At 63.6% G+C, this 21,671-nt stretch overlaps 3 protein-coding genes across 6 annotated transcripts in view; 1 reads left to right on the top strand and 2 right to left on the bottom strand.

Moving 5' to 3' along the window:
• CHKA (choline kinase alpha) overlaps window positions 1–2,859 on the top strand; it is a 60,328-nt gene extending 57,469 nt beyond the window's left edge. For both annotated transcript variants that reach the window (XM_044259851.1, XM_044259852.1), the window contains one exon: window positions 1,672–2,859. In XM_044259851.1, coding sequence (XP_044115786.1) covers window positions 1,672–1,731 — 60 coding nt within the window. In that variant the 3' untranslated portion in view covers window positions 1,732–2,859. The remainder of the gene's footprint in view (window positions 1–1,671) is intronic.
• A 1,231-nt stretch (window positions 2,860–4,090) lies between these two features.
• TCIRG1 (T cell immune regulator 1, ATPase H+ transporting V0 subunit a3) lies at window positions 4,091–14,866 on the bottom strand. 2 transcript variants are annotated; one of them, XM_044259850.1, is made up of 21 exons: window positions 14,804–14,866; window positions 13,551–13,615; window positions 12,221–12,348; window positions 11,780–11,858; window positions 10,785–11,005; window positions 10,609–10,694; window positions 10,261–10,387; window positions 10,093–10,175; window positions 9,842–9,935; window positions 9,541–9,753; window positions 8,809–8,953; window positions 6,989–7,128; window positions 6,758–6,915; window positions 6,594–6,684; window positions 5,886–6,004; window positions 5,564–5,777; window positions 5,196–5,321; window positions 4,958–5,062; window positions 4,763–4,880; window positions 4,325–4,502; window positions 4,091–4,240 (listed from the first exon to the last, which is right to left on the bottom strand). In XM_044259850.1, exons 3-21 carry the CDS (start codon window positions 12,335–12,337, stop codon window positions 4,162–4,164), a joined length of 2,493 nt encoding a protein of 830 aa, XP_044115785.1. In that variant the 5' UTR covers window positions 12,338–12,348; window positions 13,551–13,615; window positions 14,804–14,866; the 3' UTR covers window positions 4,091–4,161. The 2 variants fall into 2 exon arrangements, with proteins under 2 accessions (XP_044115785.1, XP_044115784.1); XM_044259849.1 differs by lacking the exon at window positions 13,551–13,615.
• Window positions 14,867–17,199: 2,333 nt separating this feature from the next.
• On the bottom strand, window positions 17,200–21,283 carry NDUFS8 (NADH:ubiquinone oxidoreductase core subunit S8). Of its 2 annotated transcripts, none has more exons than XM_044259847.1 (7): window positions 21,234–21,283; window positions 20,106–20,163; window positions 19,964–20,014; window positions 19,304–19,393; window positions 19,046–19,218; window positions 17,498–17,626; window positions 17,200–17,394 (listed from the first exon to the last, which is right to left on the bottom strand). In XM_044259847.1, exons 1-7 carry the CDS (start codon window positions 21,234–21,236, stop codon window positions 17,263–17,265), a joined length of 636 nt encoding a protein of 211 aa, XP_044115782.1. In that variant the 5' UTR covers window positions 21,237–21,283; the 3' UTR covers window positions 17,200–17,262. The 2 variants fall into 2 exon arrangements, with proteins under 2 accessions (XP_044115782.1, XP_044115783.1); XM_044259848.1 differs by lacking the exon at window positions 21,234–21,283 and adding an exon at window positions 20,773–20,793.
• Between the last annotated feature and the right edge of the window lie 388 nt (window positions 21,284–21,671).

Raw genomic sequence — 21,671 nt, 5'->3', positions numbered from 1 at the left:
AGGGAACAGCTAAACAGCCACCTGGGAAAAGTAATGAACCTTGATCTTCTGCCATATACACAAATGAACTTGAAACGGTAACAGACCTAAGTGTAAAAGCATCTGGAAAGCAAAGAAGAAAAGCTTTGTGACCACGATGGAGATTTCTTGGGTTACGTGAAGCACTAACCATAAATGAAAAAAGATCCGGTAAGTTGGGCTTAATCAAAATGAAAAACTTGTGCTTTTTGAATGACCATTAAGAAAATAAAAAGGCAAGCACAGAATTGGAGAAAGCGTTGCCAGTCTCTAACAAGGACTTGTATCTAGAATGCATAAAGAGCTCACAACTTAGCAGGAAACCAGATGCGCTACTGTATAAACAGGCAGAAGATTCGGACACGTCACAGAAGATAAAAGAATGGCCAGTGAACGTCTCTCGGTCTGACTAATGTCATTGGTCGTACACAAAATGCAAATTAAATCCCCAGTGAGCTACGCTGCACACCTATGATGACGGCTCAGACCGAGGACCCCGTTGGTACCTAGTGTGGGCGAGGACCCAAGCCGCGCGCGGGCACTCACGTGCGTTGCTCAGGGGGAGGTAGAAGGTCTGACCCGCCTGGAAGACGGCCTGACCGTACACGTGGCGGGCAGCCCAGCAGCCGCCTGCTTCGATACTGACCCGAAAAAAGCGAAAGCCTGTTCCTACACCGCAAGCGGCACTCGGGTGCACAGAGCAGCTTTCTGTTCAGTTGCCCCGACCTGGAAAGTGCCTGCCTGCCGGTCAGTTGTGGGGTCATTTGCGCTGTGATGAGCCGTCAGACAAGTCCTCCGCGGGAAATGGGAGTGAACCCCGGACCCTCACAGCAGCGTGGAGGAATCTGGGAAATGGACCGAATGAAACAAGCCAGACACGGAGGGGCCCACGCCCAGTGAGTCCATTCATGGGAAAGCTGTCTGCGGCGATCGGGGATGGAAACCGGGTCAGAGGCTGCCTGAGGCCACGCGCCGGGCCTGCGGAAGCCGAGTGTGCTGGGGGGCCTCCGGCATGATGCCGGAGCTGAGCTCCGTGGACACATTTGTGGAAAATGCCCGGCTCTGCGAAGGGGATCGTTACACCCCGATGTAGAGTTCGCGGCAGTGATGCTGTAACCTTCCTGGAAGTCCTTTCCGTCCCGAATGGGCGGCTTCAGAGGCTGCGCTGTCCACTGTGAGGGATGGGGGCGGGCAGACCAGGAGATGCCCAGGGGCTGGACGATTCTTGCGCAGACAGGACTCAGGACCAGCGTTTCTGCCATCCCTCTCGGGCCCTGTGCCGTAATCCTGCGGCTGACCCCAGAACGTTGGGGTACCTTCTTTCTCACACCTCCGCTCTGTACTTGCTGGCTCAGCCCTGAGGACCTGCTGCTTTGAGAGAGGAGCCTGCATTGGAGTCTGTGCCCGCAGCCTTCAGTGTAAACAAGAGGGTGAAGCGGGGCAGCGCCAGCCGTGTAGACAGAAGGCCCGCCCTGGTTGCCACACTGGGATGGCCGGGTGCCTGAGCTAGGTGTGTGGGCTCCTGACGGCCTGCGGCAGCCGGAGCCACTCTGTTCTGTGCCCTTGGTGGTGGCGGGCACACGGGCCTGGGTGGGACCTGGGCGGCCTTGGGTGGGAGTCCTTGGTGAGGCTGCTCTTCGTTGTGTCTCCTAGGACTATGCCCAAGCAAGGTTCGATGCCTATTTCGACCAGAAGAGGAAGCTCGGGGTGTGAGTGTGGAGGCGCCATCCACTTCATCCCTGGACTGCGTGGGGGCGGCCGAGCCAGCGGGGCCCTCCGCGCTCCGACGGCTGTCGCCGCGGCAAGCTTGGATGGCTCGCTGCCGGACGCAGATGTGTATGATACGAAAGACTGTATTAAAATTGAGTAACATTTCTATCCTGTCCTGTTCACGATTTCACTAGGACCCTGCAGTGAGATCGGGAGGCAGGAACATAGTACGTAGTGCAATACCTCCGAGTCCTCCGAGTCTAGAGAAGGCAGTTCTGTCGGGGCCGGAGCTCGCGGCCAGCGGCGGCACACAGCACGGGCAGTGTTTCTGCGGGTGCCTTTTTTGGTTAATGTCAGTTTTTCAAGGGTTTGAATTCACGTGCTGGGGCACGCTGTGACCAGGCCCTCGGTAGGTGACTACGTGTGTAGACGCCGCCGGCTCCCGAGGGCGGCGAGCGAGCCGGGACAGACTGTGACGTTGCTTTGCGGCCTGGCCGACCGCGAGTCCCCGGAAGCTGCTCCCTCACCCTTCTGGTCCCCACGGCGGACGCTGGAGGCCGCAGACCCCGTGCGGGGGGTGGGCCGTTGGCTCCGTCCCATGAATGTAGCTCCTTGGGGCTGTTGTACACACGTCGTCCCGCAGCCTCTGCCCCGCCCTCCTCAACCGAATGTGCTTTACTAACCCCAGTCTCGGGCCGGCGGGACCTATGGCCACGGAGGCCCGGCCGCTGGCCGAGGGGCGGTGCGGGCACCCGCGGACACACTCGCCTCCCGCCTGCCCTCCACCCAAAAAGCAGCCTGTGCCCTGCTCTCCGCGGCCTTTCCTGTTCCACTTCTGCTCAGCCCCGGCTTGCGGACTCTCTGCCAGGGCTGGTGCACCCGGCGGGGAGAGGGCGGCCTGGCCTGGGCTCTTGGCGGCTCCCCCTGCCCTCCCTGCTCCCGCTGTCCCTGACGGGGTCCTCCTGATGGGGACGAGCAGCTGTATGGGAAGGTGGGGGTTCCCTGGAGCTGTGAAACCTCATATATTCAATGTCCTTGGGGATAGGTGTTTCTACTCTGAGCTCTTACTCGAATTGCCGTTTCTGCTACCAGAGACTGTAGCTTACAAACAATAAAACCGTATGAACCCCGTCCTCAGTGTCCTCCTTGGGTGGGTCCAAAGCCCAGGCGGGGCTCCTGTTAGCTGGTCATGCTGGTGGAGGGCTCGGGGCCAGTCTGCTCTCCACCCTCCCTCCCACAAACACCTCTGGAAGAACGTAGAAGAAACTGGGAGCTGTGGGATTTGCTGGTAGAAACTGGACGGCTGGCTCGGTCAAGGCAGGAGGGAGATTTCCCTTCCAGACATTTAAAAGTTTAGCCAGGTGAATGTGTTTTGGTGTCCAAGCAATGAAACTGAGCAGTACGTGACACCTCCCTCCCGTGTGAGGGCGAGGCTCCCCCAGCTCATCCCTGCGGCATCCCCAGGCCCTGAGCCGGGCGGCCCTGGCCCTGGGGGGTGGGCTCCCCCCAGCAGCTGGCCAGATGAGAGCCACTGTGATGGCGATGCCCCGCTTGCCCTGCCCGGGCAGCTCTGGCCTCAAAGCAGCCTTTGTTCCTGAGGCCTCCTGCCGGAAAAGCCATTGCGGCTCCTCACCCCAGGACGGAAGGCCTCTGGGAAGCACAGGCTCCACCTCCCAGCCGGCAGTAGGACCCAGGCCAGAAAGACATGCATGATGACCCACTCCAGCCCCCCGGCTGAAGGAGCAGGACTGGTCACCCAGGGCTTCCCCGAAGGGGCGGCAGGACCCAGAGTCCAGCTCAGCCCTCCTCCTGACATTCCGAGCCCTGGACAGTCGGGCTGCCTGCACAGCCTCGGCCCTTTTCTGCAGGATGGGGTGTGTGTCTCTCTCTCCACTGCTGGGTCAGGCTCTGGCTGCTCCCTGCCTCCCTGGGGTGGGGCTGGCACCAGGGCAGCCCCTCATGCCAGGCACCACCCTTCATGCCCAGAGTATCCCGAACATTCTCTTACAGTCAATTTGCACTTCCCCAGGGATGGGGAGCTCACCCGCTCTGGCTCAGTCTGGGAAGACACTCAACCCGAACCAGAACCTCCTTGGTCCTAGGTCTGCCCCCACTTCAGCCCAAGGCTCTGGGACTTCTCCCCAACTTCTCAAGGGCCCAGCCCCTAGACCAGGGCTTCCCACCCCAGTGCACCCTACACCAAGCTCAATCCGGGAGAGCATACGGAAGAGGGGCATAATACAGCCAGGCACGGAGTCCAGAACACCAAGTCTTATGAGATGTGGTCAGTCTATGCCCAGAGCCCAGGCCCTGCCACCCCAGCCTCACCAGCCCCTGGCATTGCAGACAGGACCAAGACACAGTTCGTCATCCATCTTTATTTCTGGTCTCTGCAGGCAAGGGGAGGGACCTGGGCACGGCCACAGGTGGGCTCTAGTCTTCCTCCCCAGCGAAGGTGAAGGGGCTCAGCTTGTAGCCACTGCCTAAGTAGAACTTGTTCTGGAATTCCACCCTGGGGGTGACAAGGGGACAGCTGGTGAGGGGCAGGCCCCCCAGCCCTCGTGCTGCCCCGGGGCCAGCCAGGCGGGCCGCTCACCAGTGCAGCCGCAGTGCGTGCAGGAAGGCCGAGAGCCCCTCCATCACCAGCAGGATGGCCACAGTCAACACGGCGAAGGCGGCGAAGACGGGGACCAGCACCACAGCCGCCACGCCCAACTCCCGGCCCATGCGCAGGCCCACACGCATCACCATGGCCCACAGGACCTCCGACAGCTCTGGGGGGCAGGGAGGTAGCTGTGGAGGCCAGGGCCCAGGGGGTGCCCACCCGGCCCCCGTGGCAGCCTGAAGCACCCTTCCCCCTCTGCCCCGGCCCCGCTCCTGTTCCCGGGACCTTCTTGGACATCCTCCCTTTACAGAGGGGATGCTGAGGTCCAGAAAAGTGACCCTCCAGGCCACCCCGCCAGTAGCTACGAGTGTCAGGTGCAGCTGGGACCCGACCCATGGCCAGTCCGCCCGCTGAGGCCCCCTCGCTCACGGGCATGGGCCAGACTCAGGGCCCAGAGGCGCAGGTAGGACGCCGTGTTGGAGATGCAGCCCAGGCAGAACTCGATGGTGTGGATGGCCTGGTGCATGAGCACCTCAGACAGGACGAACTGGGGGGCGCGGGACAGTGAGGGGCCAGCCGGGCTGGCAGCCACCCCCGCCCCACACTCAGGAAGACCACACCCACCTCGGCCTCCTCTCCGTCCCCGGGGCACCCCGCTTTCTCCTCATCAGAGCCCCAGCCGGCCACGGAGGCGTCGGAGGAGTCCAGAATCCCCGCCTTGTCGTCATCCTGGGGGAGGGGGGGCAGCATCAGCAGGTCCTCCCCCCGCCCCCGGAGGCTGAGAGGCAGCGAGGGCAGGGTCAAGCCTCCCATCAGCCTTCATGCCCTGCCCCCACCCCGCACCCCTGCTCCGAGCCTCTACCGGCTGGCGGCCAGCGGGCCTGGGCGAGCGGCGGCGGTGCTGCCAGTACAGGAACAAGGGTGTGCCGAGCAGCAGGACGGGCACGGTGACCAGGGCCAGGACCACCAGTGTAGACTGCACCGCCTCCTGTGGGGGAGGGGCAGAGCTTGAGTCAGGGTGGCCCCTGAAAGCCACACACCCAGCTGGGGGGGTGGGCAGGGAGCCTGCAGCCCACTCCGCCGCCTCACCCCCAGGCCCCTCACTAAGCCGGGACACCGTGCTGTGAGGAATCCTTCCGGGGGAGAAGGGCACCCACGGCCTCACGCCCGCATCCCTGCTTCTCAGAGGAGGAGCCCGCCGCTCAGAGTGGCCCCCCGGCCCCAGCACACCTGGGCAGGGAAGAGGGCTTTGTTGGTGGGGCTGTGGGAGAAGAGGAACATGTTGATGAAGTGGATGAGGATGCTGGGGGCGGTCGCCGCGCTGGTGACAGAGATGCACAGCCACTTGTAGATGACCAGGAAGACGAGGTAGCCAAAAAGCCCCAGCAGGAAGATCAGCTCGGGCAGGGTCTCCAGGAGCAGTCGGTGCCACTGGCCAAAGTGCCTGAGGGACAGGAAGAATGGGGTCCCCAGGTCACCCACCGGGCCACCGTGGCCCTGCCTGTCCAGGTGTCCTCCCTCCCCAACCCGTCCGGGGAACCCGGGCCCTCACACGTGGTTGAAGACTCCCAGGACCACCCCGAAGGTCATGTGGGTGACCCCAAGGATGACGGACATCTTCATCTTGAAAGAGTTGAGGAAGCTCAGGTGGTTGACAGCCAGGCTCCAGACCTGGGGTGGCAGGAGGGACAGGTGGCACACAGGGGCCTCTCTGCCTACGTCCCTTGTAGCCCCTCTGCCCCTGGGGGGCCGTACCACTGTTTGCAACCCGTTGGCCCATGGTGGGCCAGCAGAAGGGAGCGGTGATGTGCCCAGACAGGCCGGGCAACCGGGGCCCAGACCCCGCTCTTCCCTGCCACGTGACCCTGCCCACAGCTCTCCTGTGCCTCTGTGTCCTCATCTGTGAAATGTGAGCAGTGCCAGCATGGGCCTCATGGGACCATCACCAGGACTATTTACCGCATCCTGTCACACGGAGAGCACAAAACAGTGCCTGGACAGTGGGCTCTGAGGAAGCCAGCGCTGCCCTCGCTGCCACATGCTTCTCTCGCCTTCCAAGTGGCTGCTGTGTGGTCCCAGCAAGGTGGGCCCCTTGTCCTTCTAGAGCCCCGCACCCCTGCACCCGGCACCAGGCCAGGCCCTCAGGAGGGGTGAGGGTTAACGTCTGGGTCCAGGCTGGGACAGGGTCAGTGCGGGGTTCCCGGCCCAGCCCGGCGCTCCCACCTGCCCACACCCCCCACAGCAAGTGGCCCGGACTCACGGGGTCAATGCCAAAGGGGTAGGGTCCCAGGAAGACACCGCTGACCGCGGGGTCCAGGGTGAGCAGCGGGTGTTCGGCCAGGAATGTGTCGCTGTGACAACAAGGGCGAGGGGTCAGGAACTGCCGGGGGCCGCAGGGGCTGCGGGGCCGCGGCCGGGCCTCACCTCCAGCCGGACTGGGTGGCCATGGCCGCCACGCTCCAGCCCGAGGGGAAGATGGTCGTGGCGCGGCTGAAGCACTCGTTGTAGATGAAGCCGGTGTAGACAGAGAAGAGCCCCATGAGCAGCAGCAGGTAGCGGCCCGTGAAGAAGGTGCGCCAGATCTGGGCGTGGGGTAGCCGTGAGGGGCGGCCCGGTGCCCCCGCTCCCCACCACCGCGCCCTGGGCCACCCTCACCTCGTTCCGCGCCGCCTTCACCGCGGGCCGGTCCTCCGCGAGCACCATGGCCAGGGCGAAGAGGAACATGAGCAGCCCGTGGCCCACGTCGCCGAACATCACGGCGAAGAGGAAGGGGAAGGTGATGATGGTGTAGGGCGCTGCGGGCAGAGGGGCCGGGCGGTCAGGGGCACGTGCACGTCGCGGCACCTGCTGCCACAGGAGCCCGAGCCCAGGCTCCGGGACCCAGGGAGACGCGGAGGGGCTGTTGGCGAGGCAGGGGCGCCAGACTGCGTGTCGGCATCCCCTAGCCTGCCACTTCCTGGCTGGGTGACCGGGGACTAGTGACTCAACCTCTCGGAACCTCTGTTTCCCCATCTGTACACTGAGGACAGCAGTGCTCCTGCTTCGTGGGGCTCCTGTCAATGAGTCTATCCAGGGGCAGTACGGGCAGCCGCGGCACTCAGCGAGAACCAGTTCCCGTGGGCAGAAGCTCCGAGAGGCCCTCCTGACCGGCACGGGGCAAGCTGCAGAAGGCCGAGTTGCTCACGTCCCCCTGAGGCCTCGCTTTCCCTTCAGTAAGATGGGACGAATCCCTCACGGGAGTTACAGGACCTCGGTGCGTGGCCCTGCTCTGAGCGGAGTCGTGTCCCTCCCCAGATGGAGTCCTAGCTCCTCAGAAAGCGACCAGAAGGTGGAGGCGGGATCTTTGCAGTTGGAAAGGTCCCTGGTGGCTCGCTGGGAGGCCACCACTGCAACAGGAGGGCTGCCTGGAGCGCCCCCATCTGGGCTTTTTGCAGCAGCCTGAGCCTCCGCCTGCCTCCTCCAGGGGGAGGCTCTGAGGGCCGGGAGCAGGTCATCGACCCTGACCGTCTGCTGATCAGGCTTGTTCTAAGTGGACCAGCCTCTGCGAACACGGAGGAACCACGAGCACGTGAAACGGTCCAGGGGCCCCAGAACAAGCACTGCAATGCGGCCCCTGCAGGGATGGCAGGCCCCAGAGGACTGCCCGTGACCCTGGTCATCATCCACTTGGTCTCACATTCTGTCCTCGTGTCCTGCATCCCCCACGCTGGGGGGGAACTGAGCACCCGTTTCTAGCCCACCAGCTCAGGCCGGACCCCTCCCTGGCCTATGGCCGAGTTCCTTCCAAAAACGCACCCACGGCTCACCTCCCACACCCATTCTTTGGACTCAGAAACCCACTGTGATCCCCACCCAGTGACAAGGGGTGGGGGGCGCTGGGCCCCCTGACCACACCGGAGCCAGCCGGCCACACGAGAAGCCACAACCGGAGGGAGCAAACTGGGTAGGTGACCGGCAGGTGCCACAGCCGCCGCCTGCCCCCCAACGCCCCCACCTCTCAGCTGCTTCCCTGACTGGTTTCTCCCAGCAGCACTGCTCTTCATAGGCCACTTGTGCCAGAGTCCCCCCCACCCCCTGCCCCCCCAAAGGGTCCGCTTCTGGGCGAACCCAACAGCGGTGGGGCTGGACAAGCAGCTCCATAGGCGGAGTCCCGCCTCGGGGACGGCTTCAACCTTCCCTGTGCGGCTCTGAGGACTGAGCTCTTACTCCCATTTTATAGATGTGGAAACGGAGGCTCCAAGAAACTAAGAAACGAGCCAGAGTAAGCGGCTCAGACCTCAAACCTGAGCCATTCCTTTGGCAAAGCCTGTTCTTTCCCGTGCTGGATCCCCGGTAAACCGAGCTAGGGGTGGGAGGGGGGTGGCTGGGGGTGAACACCAAGCTTGGACGCGCCTCCCCCTGCCCCCGCCCGTGTGGTGGGAGGATGGGCCCGTGCGGAGATGCCGCCCTCCGGGCTGGGGCTCCACAGCTCTCACCGGGGTTGACCTCCTGGTAGCGGCCCACACCGTAGGCGTCCACGATGCCCTGGAAGCTGGCCGTGAAGCGGTTGGTGCGGATGAGCGTGGGGGGCAGGTCCCGACAGGGGATGCGGTGAACCACGGCGCTCACACCCGCCTCGCTCTGGGGCACCCAAGGGGTAGAGGGACAGATGAGACTGATGTGGGGGACGGCTCGTCACCCACCCCCGCCCCCCCGCCAGACCCAGCTGGAGATGCGGGCGCTCACCGGGCAGGCGCCCGGGAGAGCTGGAACAGCCCCTCCCCTCTCCGTGGAACAGGACTACCTATTAGCCCCACCTGCCCCAATTCAGGGCGATTTAGGGAGAGCCCGAGGTCAGCTGGACCAGAAATTGCTTAGGAAATAGGAGTACGGTGCTTATCCAGGCGGCGCAGGAGAGGGAGCTGCGTTGCCTACTAGGCAGCAGCAGCTACAGTGACCCCTGGAGGGTCGTCACACCCATCTCACAGGTGAGTAGCCTGAGGCTCCCTCTAGTAGCCCCAGATCAGGGGCGGCGCCTGTGGAGCTGGCCTCCCAGGTGCTCTGGTCCCTCCAGGGGCTTCGGACATGAGGAGCAGAGAGGCCTTGGGCCAGGGGGTCAGGACAGACTCCCGGAAGGAGGGGCAGCCCGGGGCCAAGGCCCAGCGATGGCAACAGGAAGTGTGTTGGGAGGTGGGAGCAGGGGAGAGCGGGAGACGCCCCCCACTCACCGAGCCATCCCGCAGCACCTGCTGCAGGGCGGGCAGGTCGCTCGCGGCGCACCAGCCCTCGGCAATGAGGCACTTGTGCGTGGCGCTCACGCTGCACTGGTTGAGCACCAGGTACACCGCCTTCATCTTGCGGGTCTGCACCTGCCAGGGCGGCAGCAGCCGCTGCACGCGGCCCAGCACCTGGCTCAGGAAGCGCTCCGTCTCTCCCAGGACCTGAGGCCAGAGCAGAAGGTGAGGGCGGCCGGGGGGGGGCAGGGGGGCGGGGCGGGGCAGCCGGCCACGGCCACGGGGGAGCGCCCACCTCCTGCAGCTCGTGGCTCTGCTGCTGCAGCTGCTGCAGGACTCCCAGGCGGCCCTCCTCCTGCTCCACGAACGGGAACACGTGGCAGTGGAAGCTGGCGGGGAGGAGGGGTGATGCGAGCAGTTGCGGGGAGGGGGCAGGGGGCTCTGGTTGTGCAGAGGCTGAGTCTGAAAGGTGCATCCGGGGCAGGGGACGGGGTGGTGACACTCGCCCCTACCCCCCCGGGGCAGAAGGCCCCTCATGGAGCTCACCAGTCCGTGATCTTGCGGATCTTCTGCCCTATTTGTTCGCCCCAGTAGGAGATGAGGAAGGTCATCCACGTCGCCGGCTCCCCCTGCAGGACGGGGCCCGCTTGACCTGGACTCCTGGGCTCCCACCCCAAGATGCTCTCCCCGACCCCCCGGGCCCCCAGCCTGTACCGTCACCGGGTCCTCCAGCGGCTGCTCCGTCTCCCGGAAGCTGGCGATAAGGAAGCCCCGGCAGGCCCTCCAGAGCAGGCGTTCCAGGGTGGCGGCCTTGGCGGGCTCCACGGCACCTGCCACAAAGCTGCCAGGCCAGGCCACCGTGCTCAGGATGGCCGAGTAGGACAGCGGCCCTGCTCCCTGGAAGGAAGCCGGAGCCCGAAGCCGGGCCAGAAGAGAAGACACCCTCGAGAGCAACAGAAGTTGTGGGCCCGAAGGAGGAGGCTGGAGGCAGTCTGAGGGCGGAGGAGGAGAGCACTGGACAAGGAGTTGACCAGGAAAGATCTGGAACTTCCCCTTACTTACTTGACTCTCAGGTCCTGGTGGGGCCCCCCGGGGGGCTGGAGCAGGGGGGTTCTTTCCAAGAGCCCATCTGCAGGGGCGGCTGCCGACTAGGGGCCAAGAGGCACCACTGAGCCCCTCACCCAAGTAGGGGCCTGGCCCCCCTGCCTCTCCCGTTCCCCGTGGGGGCTGATGCTGACCTGGAGGCGATGGCCCTGGCCCAGCACGGCCGAGTGCAGCCGCAGCTGGTGCAGCTGCACCCGCAGGGACTGCTGGTTGCCCCGCACATCCCGGAGCTCCTGGGCCAGACGGTCCGTCTCCTCCTGGATGCGCAGCAGGTCACGGGGCGGGGGCGCCAGCAGCCTCCCCTCAGGTGGCGGCAGCTCCAGGCCAGCCCGCCGCACTTCCTCCTGCAGGAAGGCTGGGAACGGAGTAACAGGTGTCAGGGGAGGCCGTTGGGGGCCCACACCAGCTCACGGCCAAGGGCCACCTAATGTCTAGGGGTCCCAAACGCCATCCCAAACTCAACTGGCCACCAGCTAATTGATTCACTGAGTCCATGACCCCCAGAAAAACCCCAGGCCAAACTCTATCCCCACAGGGCCACTCTCCCTGTCCTGAGCTCTCTCCCTTGGCCACTGTCCCACTGGGCCTGGGTCCCACAGTGGGGTCCAGGCAGGTTGTCCTGAGCACTGGGGGACCTGGGGCAAGAGCGTGCATGGAGTCCGCTGCCTGAAGGCTAACAAAGCGTTAAAATAAATGTGCTCTGTTCTCCCCTCTCGTCAGCTCCTCCTGGGAGGGGCTGTCAGAGGCCGGGGCCAGAGTCCCCCTCACCTGGGTTGGAGAAGCAGCTTCTTGGGGCACCTGACTCTGGATACTGGCCTCCCCCACCCCAGTCCGTCTGAGAGACAGAGCTCTGTCCAAGTCTCTCCCCTGCTTAGAAACTGCAGTGGCTCCCAGTGTTCCCTGGATGAATTCCTAGGCCCTCATGTAATATTCGAGGCCTCCTCCAAGTGAGCCCCATTCTCAAGGGCACCCCACGGACCCCAGCGGTCCTCTCCTGGCTCTGCAGGGCCTGGCCTGAACCTCCCTTCTGCCTTCCACCTGGGGCACCAGGACTCTTCCTTTCAGGCTGAGCTCAATTGGCGCCCCCTCCAGGAAGCCTGCCTGGGATGTGGGCCTGAGGACAACTCACTGAAGGTCTTCTCCAGCTCTTCACAGCGCCGAACGTCCCCCACGAAGCGTCTCTGGAAGGCGCTCACCGAGGCGTTGAGCTGGGGTTGCCGCAAAGATGGGTCAGACTTCTAGGGAGGGGGCTAGGGAGGACCCCCAACCCCGGGGCCCAGGCTTGACTCTCGGCAGGCCATAGCTCCTCCCCCCAGAAAAGTGCTGAACACACCGCGAGCCTCCAGCAGCCCAGCGGGAGACAGACCCGGCTTTGCGTGCTCTGGGGAGCGAGTGACGGGGTCCCCGGAGGCAAGGTGGCCGCAGGGGCAAGGCTGGCCTTTCCGAGAGGGGAGCAGCCGCGGCAGAGGTTGCCAGGATTTCAAGCTGGGGCCCTTCCCGGGGGAGGCGGCCTGCTGTCTGGGACACTTAGGGACGAGGCCCCCTCCCGCGCCCGTCCGGCCCCACTCACGTCTCTGAACTCCACGAGCCCCAGCTCGCCGAGCTGGCTCACGCAGGTGTAAGCGGCCGAGGTGGGCAGGAAGAGCTGGACCAGTGCCACCTCCTCACTCCGGAACATGGAGCCCATGGTCCTGCGGGCTGGGCAGGGGGGAAGGCTCAGTCGGGGCGGGCCGGACAGCTCCCCACCGACTAGCAATGCCCTCCGCCTCAGCTCACGTCATCCATGGGAGGTCTGCTACCAACCCCGCCTGACATATGGGGAAACCGAGGCCCGGGCAGCTTCAAAGGGGGGCTGAGGTCACACAGGAAGTAAGCGGCGCAACTGCGAGTGCAGCCCGCCCTGGCTGGCCTCACGGCCTGACCCACGCCCCCATCCCCGCACTGGCTTTTCTCACATGCACCCTCTGCTCCCGCTGTCCCTCCTCTGTGACCTGCCCTCACCCTAGGCCCTACTCATCCTTAGGGCCCCAGGCCAAGGGTCGCCTCCAGCAGCTGGCCTCCTAATTGCCACAGCCCTCGGCTGGCCACCAACCCTCGTCCTTCTACACCAAGGAGCGTCCGTCCATGTAGACAGACAGCCGGGGCTGAAGGTTGGGGCTGTCCCCCAGCCCCAGAGTCCCCCTGCCAGCTGGAGCCCCCCTGGAGGTGTCTGCGTGTGCCCGGGGGGGGGGGGTGGGAGCCTCCAGCGGGTCCCCTGGTGCCCTCACTGAGGGCAGAGAGGCCCGAGGCCAGGTTGGGGCAGGACCTTCCCCCGCGGCTTGGTCCGCTTGGTGGCCGATGTCCAAATAGGGGCGGAAACAGCCTTCCAGGTGTCGAAACCCAGGAAAGTGAAACTGTGGAAGCTGACAGGGGCAGGACGGCCTGGCGGGGCCCTGCCCAGATGCCGCGGGGGAGGCCCTGCAGATGCCCCAGCCATGAGCCAGGGCTCCACGGCCATTGCTCTCGGGGCCCAGGGCCAGCCACTTCCCCTTTGTGGGACTCAGTTTCCTTAGCTCTCATAGTGTCAGGGAAGGGGACAGGCGTGGGTGAGGTCCCCAACTGAGGGTGACCATTTGGCCGCCAAAGCGCCGCCTGCTGTCTGGGCGGGTGAGGGCCTGCCCAGCTGGTCACTTCCTCCCCTGGGCCTGGTTTCCTTCAGTCTAAACAGGGAATGCAGCCCCTGCCCCGGCCTGGAAGAGGAAAGAAGGCGGAGAGGCAGCCCAGGACTGCAGCAGCCCCTGGCCCCAGGCAGAGAAGTGTGGGCAGGAGGGGCTAGGCTCTACCCCCAGAGGGCTGGGGCCCAGGCTCCAGAGTGTGGCTCAGGCTGTGACTGGCTGTGTGTCCTTGAGGAAGCCTCTCACCTTCTCTGGGCCTTCACTTCCTCTTTGGGTAAATGGGACGTGGCCACCCCCAGCAGAGACAAGACCTGGGTGGGCAGATGACAAAAATAGAGGTTCCACATAACCCCTCACCCTTTCTACCTCACTGCAACCTAACAGCAATCCTGGGGAAAGAGGACCTGGTGGCCTTGTTTTACAGACTCACGGACAGCTCAGCGCACCTGGAGAGGTGGGGTCTGGGATCAGGTGGTCAGCAGGTGGCTAAGTCGGGCCAGAGCTGGCCTTGGAGCTGTAGATCTGACGTCCCAGGGCACTGTATGCGCTCAGGGGAGGGTGGTTCTCCGCCCAAGGCCCCCTGAAAGGCTGGGCTGGACAGATGAGGGGATTATAGGGAACCAGGTCTGGGGACCCAAGGGGTACAGCAGTCGCAAGCTGTGGCCAATCTAGCCTGGTAACTGTCACTCACAGGGCCTCGGCCTGGGCGAGCCCCTTGGGTGGGAATTCCCTTGGATGGGGTGGGCGGGGTGTGCAGGGACCTGGTCAGACCCCCTCCCCCACAGGTGAGGATGCCACTGGCTCACCCCTTACCCCCCATCCTCTGTGGCCTCTACCCAAGCCGGGGGGTGGGGTGTACCCTACTCCTTTTAATGGAGCAAATGAAGGTTCCTCAGTCTTTTGGCCTTCAGGATCCAGACTGCAGCCCCCTCCTCCCTCTGTTCCCCCCTCCTCCTGGTCCCTCAGGGGCTGAGGCTAAGGCCAACTTCAGGAACCCACCAGATCTCTCCTCTAAGCCCCTGACCCATGATGATGAGAACTGAGCTGGAGAAGAGAAGACCTGCCGCCTCACCCATTTCAGACTGGTAGGCTCTGGAGTTCGAGTAACCCCACTTGCCTCTAGCTCTGCCTCTTCCTAGTTGGATGGGACTCAATTTCCTGATCTGTAGAATGGGTCCCTCCCTCCGAGGAAGATGCCCCAGAGAAAGCCCTGAGCGCCACCAGAGCAGCACCAGGACGGGCAGAGCTGGGCCCGGTAGTTGGCGGCTGTTAACTCCCCGTCCTCCTCTTTCCCCCACCCCACCTCCTCCTCTTCCTCCTCCTCCTCGGCGCCACGGCGGCCCCCACCAAGGCCTGACACCCGGCGGGCCGGCAGACTGAGTCGCATGCACGGACCCAGCTGGGATGGGGGTTCCAGGACCCCTTTCTCCGGGCAGGGCGAACCGAGGGTGGCAGACGGAGCTGGAGGGCCCTGCGGATCCCGGCTGGGGCACACTCACCCCCGGGTCCGCCGCACGCGGCGCTGCTCAGCTCTGCGCTCCCGGCTCTGCGCTCCGGGCCGCGGCGCCCACGCAACTCACTTTCCCCGGCGGGCGGGCCGCAAGGGGCGGGGCCACGGAAGCCCCGCCCCGCCCCCTCCGGGCCCGGCGGGGAGAGGCTCCGGAGTCCCGCGAGCGGCAGGCGGGGAGGCAGGGCCCGGGCTGCGGCCCCGCCCGCCCTCGCTTGCTCGCGGGAGGCTGGGGGACGGGACGTGGGGCGGGGAGGCCGGGGGACCCGAGCCGAGACGCTGAGCCGCGTCGACCGCGCACGCCTACGTGGCCGGGACGCGGGTGCGGGGAGGCGGCCGGGGCTCGGGGATGGGAACCCCCCACACACACCTAGAGGGCTCGCTGGGCCTGCGGCAGATGGGAGCCCAAAGCACTGAGGCTTGAGGTCTAAGGGCTTCGCACCCCACTCTGGGCCCTCTTTCCTGAGTCCGCGTTTGCACCCGGTCCTTACACCTTCCTGCCTCTTGACCACCCAGGGAAGGAGCCTAAGCTCCAGGCCCAGGGGCCCTGGGTGGGTGCAGTTCTCTGCGGGCCTTTTTCCTAAGCGGCAGCAGGATACTGAGGGCTGGGCCGGCCTTGTGATGTTGAGCGCACCCAATGGTAGTTGTTGCTTTTCCTATAGCTAGGGGCGTGCGTGTGACTTTCCTGATTAGCTCCCCACGGTTGGTCATGTCCCAGCACCCCTGAACGGAGGCTCACGAATGTTCAGCTGCCTGCACTTTGGACAGACCAGGACCATACCCACTGGGGACAGGAAGGACAAGGGGCCTCTCAGCTCTGGTGATCCTTGAACTTCACATGGCAAGGTCCTCTGAGGGGTAAGGGAGCTGTGGGCAAATGAAGCAAGCCCCAGAGCTGGGGGTGGAAAGTTACAGCCAAGGTCAGTATCATCAGAAAGGGGATGACCCAGTTCTTGGACATCGTAGGTCTGTTTCCTGGGGGGGGGGGGCTTCAACCAAACTGAGGTCAATACTTTCTGGTGCAGCGGAAACCGGAACCCCACTGTTACAAAATGGCATTGGAGGTGCGCTCCCGAAACACACAGAAAGTTTGGGGTCAGAAAGGGAAAGGATGAAGTCAGGAGCGGGACCATCTGACCCATTTTAAACAAATGTGTTCTATTTACCGGTGTACAGATACAGGCTCCGTGACAATCAGCGAATGCTGGTTGTGTCTGGGAAAAGTGCAATCCAAGGTGACGTAGCATTTTCAAGCTGATGACTGTAAGGCTCGGGCCTCCCACAGCCACTACGGCCTGCAGGGACCTGGGCACACATACACTTCCTAGGTTCTGGTCTTCTCTTCAGCTCCTGCATTCCTCACCCCTGCGCCTAGTTCCTTAGGCTGTGGGGGCCCAAGCAGGGCCTGGACCACTTCAGCACCAGGAGATGGCCCAGGTGCCAGCAGCCATGAACAAAGGGAATGAGCTGGGGAAAGGCTAGGACTCTTTGCAACAGGCCTTCTCAGAGCCTTGAATGTGCTCACAGGTGGTGTCTATCCCAGAGGAAAGAGGGCACTTGGGGCATTTCCCACACTGGTCCACAGAACATCCTCCTCTCTCTTCTTTTGACACGGCATCACAGGAGGTTAGCGTTTTGTGAAGAGCACTTTTGGGAACGATGGAAGAGGAGGGGCCCAGATCTCTGACCTGAGCTAGTGTTTTCATCGGACACATGCTGTGTGACCCCAAGCAAGTCCCTCACTTCTCTGAGCTGGCGTGCTCACAGGTACAAACAAGCCGAAGCCTTTTTGCGAGGCACTGGGTCCCAGGGAGCAGGTTCTGGCTGTCCTGTCTGCACCGGGCTAGCACACGACCGCCTGGGGAACCACACACTGCCGGGACTGGGAAGGGGAAGTTCCGAGCACCAGCAGCCAAGCCCGCAGCCTGGTCTGGGGAACTTGGGGCAGAAAGGGGATGTGGCGAGAGATGAGGCAAGGCCAGCTCAGGGACAGCAGGGCCTGTGTCACCTCCTTGTGACTGCTGCCCCAGGCACGCCTCTCCCTGCCCCCAACAAGGAGACCCTGGCCTTTCTGAGGTTCTGCCACTCACTGGGCTTCTGCCCGAAGCCTCGGGAGACTCGACATCCTTAAGGCCGTAGCCATGCATGGCCCGACCCTCCGGACACCCAGGATTACAGGACAGCGACCCGAGACTAAGCCCGGGGGACTATGCCCAGGAAGATGGGTATGCAGGAGGACTGCATTGTGCCGGGGCCCAGCCACGGCCCCCGGACTCCCACGGAAGGCCAGGTCACCTCTGCCAGCTTCCCTGAAGGACCCGCCCAGGGGAGGGACTCGCAGGCTGAACCTTTGTGGCCCGGACAGCTGGATTCACGACGGACACGGGACAGGAGGGCAGAACTCTTTTATTGGGTGGCGGGGGCTGCAGGCCAGCTGGGCGGTGGGGGGCATCAGCGGTAGAGGTAGTCGGCCTGGATGTTGGCGGCAATCTCGGCCTCCCACTTGTCCCCGTTGCTCAGCAGCTTCTCCTTGTTGTACAGGAGCTCCTCGTGCGTCTCAGTGGAGAACTCGAAGTTGGGGCCCTGCGGGCGGGGGCAGGTGCAGCGGCATCAAGCCCCCCGCCCCCCCGCCCCGGAGCACATCTGCCCCCGGCCCCGCCCCCGCCCCCCCCACAGGCCCGCTCACCTCCACGATGGCGTCCACGGGGCAGGCCTCCTGGCAGAAGCCGCAATAGATACACTTGGTCATGTCGATGTCATAGCGCGTGGTCCGGCGGCTGCCATCGGCCCGCGGCTCAGCCTCGATGGTGATGGCCTGCGGGAAGGGTACCGGGTGCCCCAACTGCTCCTGTCTGCTCCCTCCTGGGGGCTCACCCCAGGGCCACCCACTCTTGGCCTGAGGCACCCCTCCTGACACCTTTCCCCAAAGTCCCCTGTCATTCTGCCCTAGAGGACATTTCTGTCCACTTCTGGCATCTCCTGCCTAAGACACTAGGTCTCCCGAGGGGAGGCCCCTAGGCTGCTGGGTTCACTGCCGCACCGGTGGCCCTGGCACCGCCCTGGTGGCGGCGGATAAGAAAACGGAGGCTCAGCGATGTTGAGGGGCTTCCCCAGGCCGCACAAAGCCCAGACTCAAAGCTAGGTCCCTACCCCTCAGTTTCTGGGTACGGCCTGGTGCCAGCAGTGAGACACTCTGGAGCCTCCCATGGCCAGAAGATGTTCAAAGGGAGCTTGCCGAAGGTCTTTATATGTCCCCAGGAGGTAATGTTCATCATTCAGTGGGACCGTAGGCTGGTGGCCTTGTTTCTTTGGCCTCAGTTTCCTTATTTATAAAAATGGGAGATAATAATCTCTATATCCCAGGTTGCTGTAAAAGTCAGTCATGAGCAGGAACAGCAGCTGATCTGTCCACGGGCTCATGACCTGGAAGGCTGTCATGGCTACAGGTGTCTGGGCTCCTCTATGCGCTCTGGGGTCAGAGACACCAAGGTCACGGCCCGGGAGGCTGCTGGGAGGGGGCGGTCCCTGTGTGGGGGATGCTGACTGCCGGGCACACCCATGGGTCCGCCCAAGAGCCTCAACTGCACTTGTCTGTCTGTCTCTTTTTTTTAAAGATTTATTTATTTGAGAGGGAGACGACGGGCATGCAGGAAGTAAGGGGGAGAGGCAGAGGAAGGGGGTAAGTCCAGCAGACGCCCCACGGAAAGCAGAGCCCGATGTGGGATTTGGTCTCTCGACACTGAGAGCATGACCTGAGCTGAAGCCAAGAACCGGCCGCTTAAACCAACTGCGCCCCAACCGGATCTGTTTCTCCACTAAGGGGCCCTGACTCAGGGCTGGGAGCGCCGTGCAGGGCCCTGCAACAGAACTAATGCTGGAGCTTCAAAGGAGCAGGAGACAGGGGCAGTGAGGGCCTCAGGGGCGGCACGTGTGTCCTCGGGGCCGGTGACAGGCACATTCGCAGAACGCTAAAACCACTGCCATGTTCAGGGCAAAAGCGGACCTTCAGGTACCACCCTGTGGCTCACTGACCAGGCGTCATGTGGCCGGCTCAGGGCTGCGAGCCTTCCTCTGAGGACTCAGGGACCTGCACTGGCCTGGCAACAAGGCTCAGGGAGGGCAAGGGGCTTTCCCAGGGACACATTCCCAGTGAGGGGGTGGGCGTCCAAGACTGCCCTGCTTCCCTCTGAGTGGCAGGCGCTGGGGGGGCAGGCAGCAGGGGTCAGGGGCTCACCTGGGCGGGGCAGACAGCTTCACAAAGCTTACAGGCAATGCAGCGCTCCTCTCCCGACGGATAGCGGCGCAGCGCGTGCTCTCCCCGAAAGCGAGGGCTCAGTGGGCCCTTCTCGAACGGGTAGTTGATGGTGGCAGGCTCCCGGAACAGGTAGCTCAGGGTCATGCCCAGGCCTGCGGGCAGCAGGGGCATGGTGGGTGGGAGCCCCGCCTCCCTAACACTCTGTGCCCACCCCCATCCCCTTCCCCCAGGGCCCACCTCGGATGAGCTCAGTCCACAGCAGGGTCTGAGCCGCCCTGTCGGTCACCGCCTTCATGTCCATTGAGGGTTCCTGCATGTTCACGAACTCTGCAGGGGAGGTGGGCAGAGAGGACTGTGGCAGGGCCTCACGGGCCCATGTCCCTCCCCTAGGAATCCAACTCAGGAAGATAAGGCCTTGTCTTCCTTCCAGCTGCCCCCCCACCAAGGACTGGTTCATTCATCAAATCTTCTGGCCTCAGCAAGGGCCTTGCGAGGCCTGTCTCTGGCTCTGGGCAGTCCTTGTCCACTTCTCCCTGTGCATATGGAGCTGTCCAAGCCAGAGGTTTAGGGGTGGGGGCTGGGAAGAGGCTCGGGCAGTGAGGTCCTGGCAGAAGGGGACCGACGCCAGAGCCTCCCACCTGGCAGCTCCCTCCCTCCCTGTCCCAGGCAGGGGAGCTCTGAGCTCAGTGTGCGGCCCCAGAGAAGCCTCCTCATCCCCTCGCAGACAGAGCCTGTCCCCAAGAATCACATTCAGTCTAGATCACTGTTACAAAGTAGAAACAGGCTCAGAGAGGGGGAGCCTCAGGCAGAGCCGGGACTAGAACCTAGGCCTCCACCCCTGTCTCTGGCAGGTTCAGGATCGGGAAAGCCCAAGGCTCAAGGTGCCCCCAGACTCACTGTAGGTTGCTACCACAGTGCTGCCGTGGAGGCTCCGGCCAGCGGGTTGCCCTGCGAGGAGAGGGATTACGTTAGGCAGCTGCAGACTCACGTCAGGAGATTGGGCTCCCCAACGCGCCAGGAAAGGCTCCCTTGGTCCTACCTGCTCGTGCAGCCTGGGCCAGAGCCCGAAGCAGCGTGGGTGTACTCAGGCAGCGCATCTGCAGGGATGCAAAGGGAGAGGCATGCGTGGGTCCCAGACCTGTCCCCAGGTACTGCGGGAGCCCGGACCTCAGTGCCGCTCTGTCACTTGGTCTCCGATTTACCCCCATTTCTAACAGAGGCACAGGTGTGGCACCTCCCAGCCCTCCAAACCTGACCCAGCTAGGCTGGGCTAAGAGTGAGGAGGCATCTGTGAACCCAGGTCCTATTGATCTCACCTTCTAAGAAATCTTTAAAATCCATCCCTCCTCCTCTCTTGCCTGACCAGTGCTCCTGTCTCCTATCGGTCCCCTTCCCTGTTTATCCTCTTGGGATCTGACAACACCGATAGCAGCCACCAGGACTGAAAGCTCACTGTCCTGGGGTGGGGGGGAGGTCACGCACACCATCATTCGGTCCTCACAAGGACCCCACGAGAGGCACAGATGCGAAGCTGAAGCCTGGCCATGTTAAGTGACTTGCCCAAAGTCACACACTGGATGGGGGAGGGTGTGGGACCAGTACATGAACTCAGGCTCCGCCCTTTACACCCACAGGCCCCCCCCTCCCCCATGCTAGAAACCCTTTAAAGGCTTAAATAACCCTTGGGATCAAATTCCTTGCCCCACCATCAAGGTCCTTCTGGAACGGTCTCCTGCCTGCCAAGTGACCTTGGGCGGGTGAGGTCATCCTGCACGTTTTCTCCTCCGAGAAATGGGGGTCAGAAGAACGAAGGGGGTTGCATATGTCCCGAGCCTGGCACCTAGCCGAAGCTCAAAAGTGGCCATCCCGTGACCTGTGCCTTCCCGCGTGCCCATCTCCGACCCCTGACTCCAGTGCCAGGAGCCTGACACCTTCCCCGACCTTCCCCATGACCTCCGACCCCACGGACGCGGGCGGGGCATGCGCCTTGGCGGTGCCGGCCCCCGGGTCCGCCCGCTGCGCGCTGAAGGACACCTGCACCGCCGGCCCTGAGCAGGCCGAGATGAAGCCCGTCCGCACAGCCGGCGGGGCTTACGAGAGCACCACACTCGCCCCCGACGCCGCACCGCCCAGGGCCGGCTTTTAACAGTTGAGCCCGAACACCTACCATGAAGCGCTGTCGCTCCTTCCCTTGCCGAGCGGCCTTTCCGCCGAGAGGCGGAGCCTACACGCTGAGACGCTACCATTGGGCCGGCTGGTTTCACCTTTTCCGCGCTCCTCTTTTACGGTGTGACCTGATTGGCCAGTGCCTCCGCTGAAAGAGGCGGGATCCAGAAGCATCTTTCCTTTGATTGGCTAGGGGATAGCCAACTCTTGAAGTTGCGCAGGGCGCTGCCATGTTGGATTGGAGAGGCCAATAAGAGAGGACTCCTGAGCCACTGGAGGCGGGACGTCCGGGGCGTGGCTTAGGAAGCGGCTCCGGGTCGGACCTGGCGCGGAGGGTTGGAGGAGGGTTGCTGGGTTGCTGCGGGGTATTTGTGGTCGGTGCAGAGAACTGTGGTCGGTGCAAAGATTCCGCGGGAGCCGTGCCTGGTCGGTGCCAAAC

The sequence above is a fragment of the Neovison vison genome, chromosome 7 (assembly GCF_020171115.1).
Source record: "Neovison vison isolate M4711 chromosome 7, ASM_NN_V1, whole genome shotgun sequence".
In the NCBI taxonomy this organism is placed as follows: Eukaryota; Metazoa; Chordata; class Mammalia; order Carnivora; family Mustelidae; genus Neogale; species Neogale vison.
This window is presented reverse-complemented; position numbering and strand designations above follow the sequence as displayed.

Bases quoted from the DNA above. Each gene is read 5' to 3' on its own strand.
- NDUFS8 (XM_044259847.1), bottom strand. The intron at 19,394-19,963 runs GTGAGTCTGGGG...CCTCCCCTGCAG, and splicing joins CACTGTGGTAGCAACCTACA to AGTTCGTGAACATGCAGGAA. The intron at 19,219-19,303 runs GTGGGCCCTGGG...TGCTGCCCGCAG, and splicing joins GTGGACTGAGCTCATCCGAG to GCCTGGGCATGACCCTGAGC.
- TCIRG1 (XM_044259850.1), bottom strand. From the start codon at position 12,337: ATGGGCTCCATGTTCCGGAGTGAGGAGGTGGCACTGGTCCAGCTCTTC. The intron at 11,006-11,779 runs GTGAGTTGTCCT...CTCCGTTCCCAG, and splicing joins AGAGCTGGAGAAGACCTTCA to CCTTCCTGCAGGAGGAAGTG. The intron at 4,881-4,957 runs GTGGGTGTGGTC...CGCGCCCCCCAG, and splicing joins GGGACGGAGAGGAGGCCGAG to TTCGTCCTGTCTGAGGTGCT.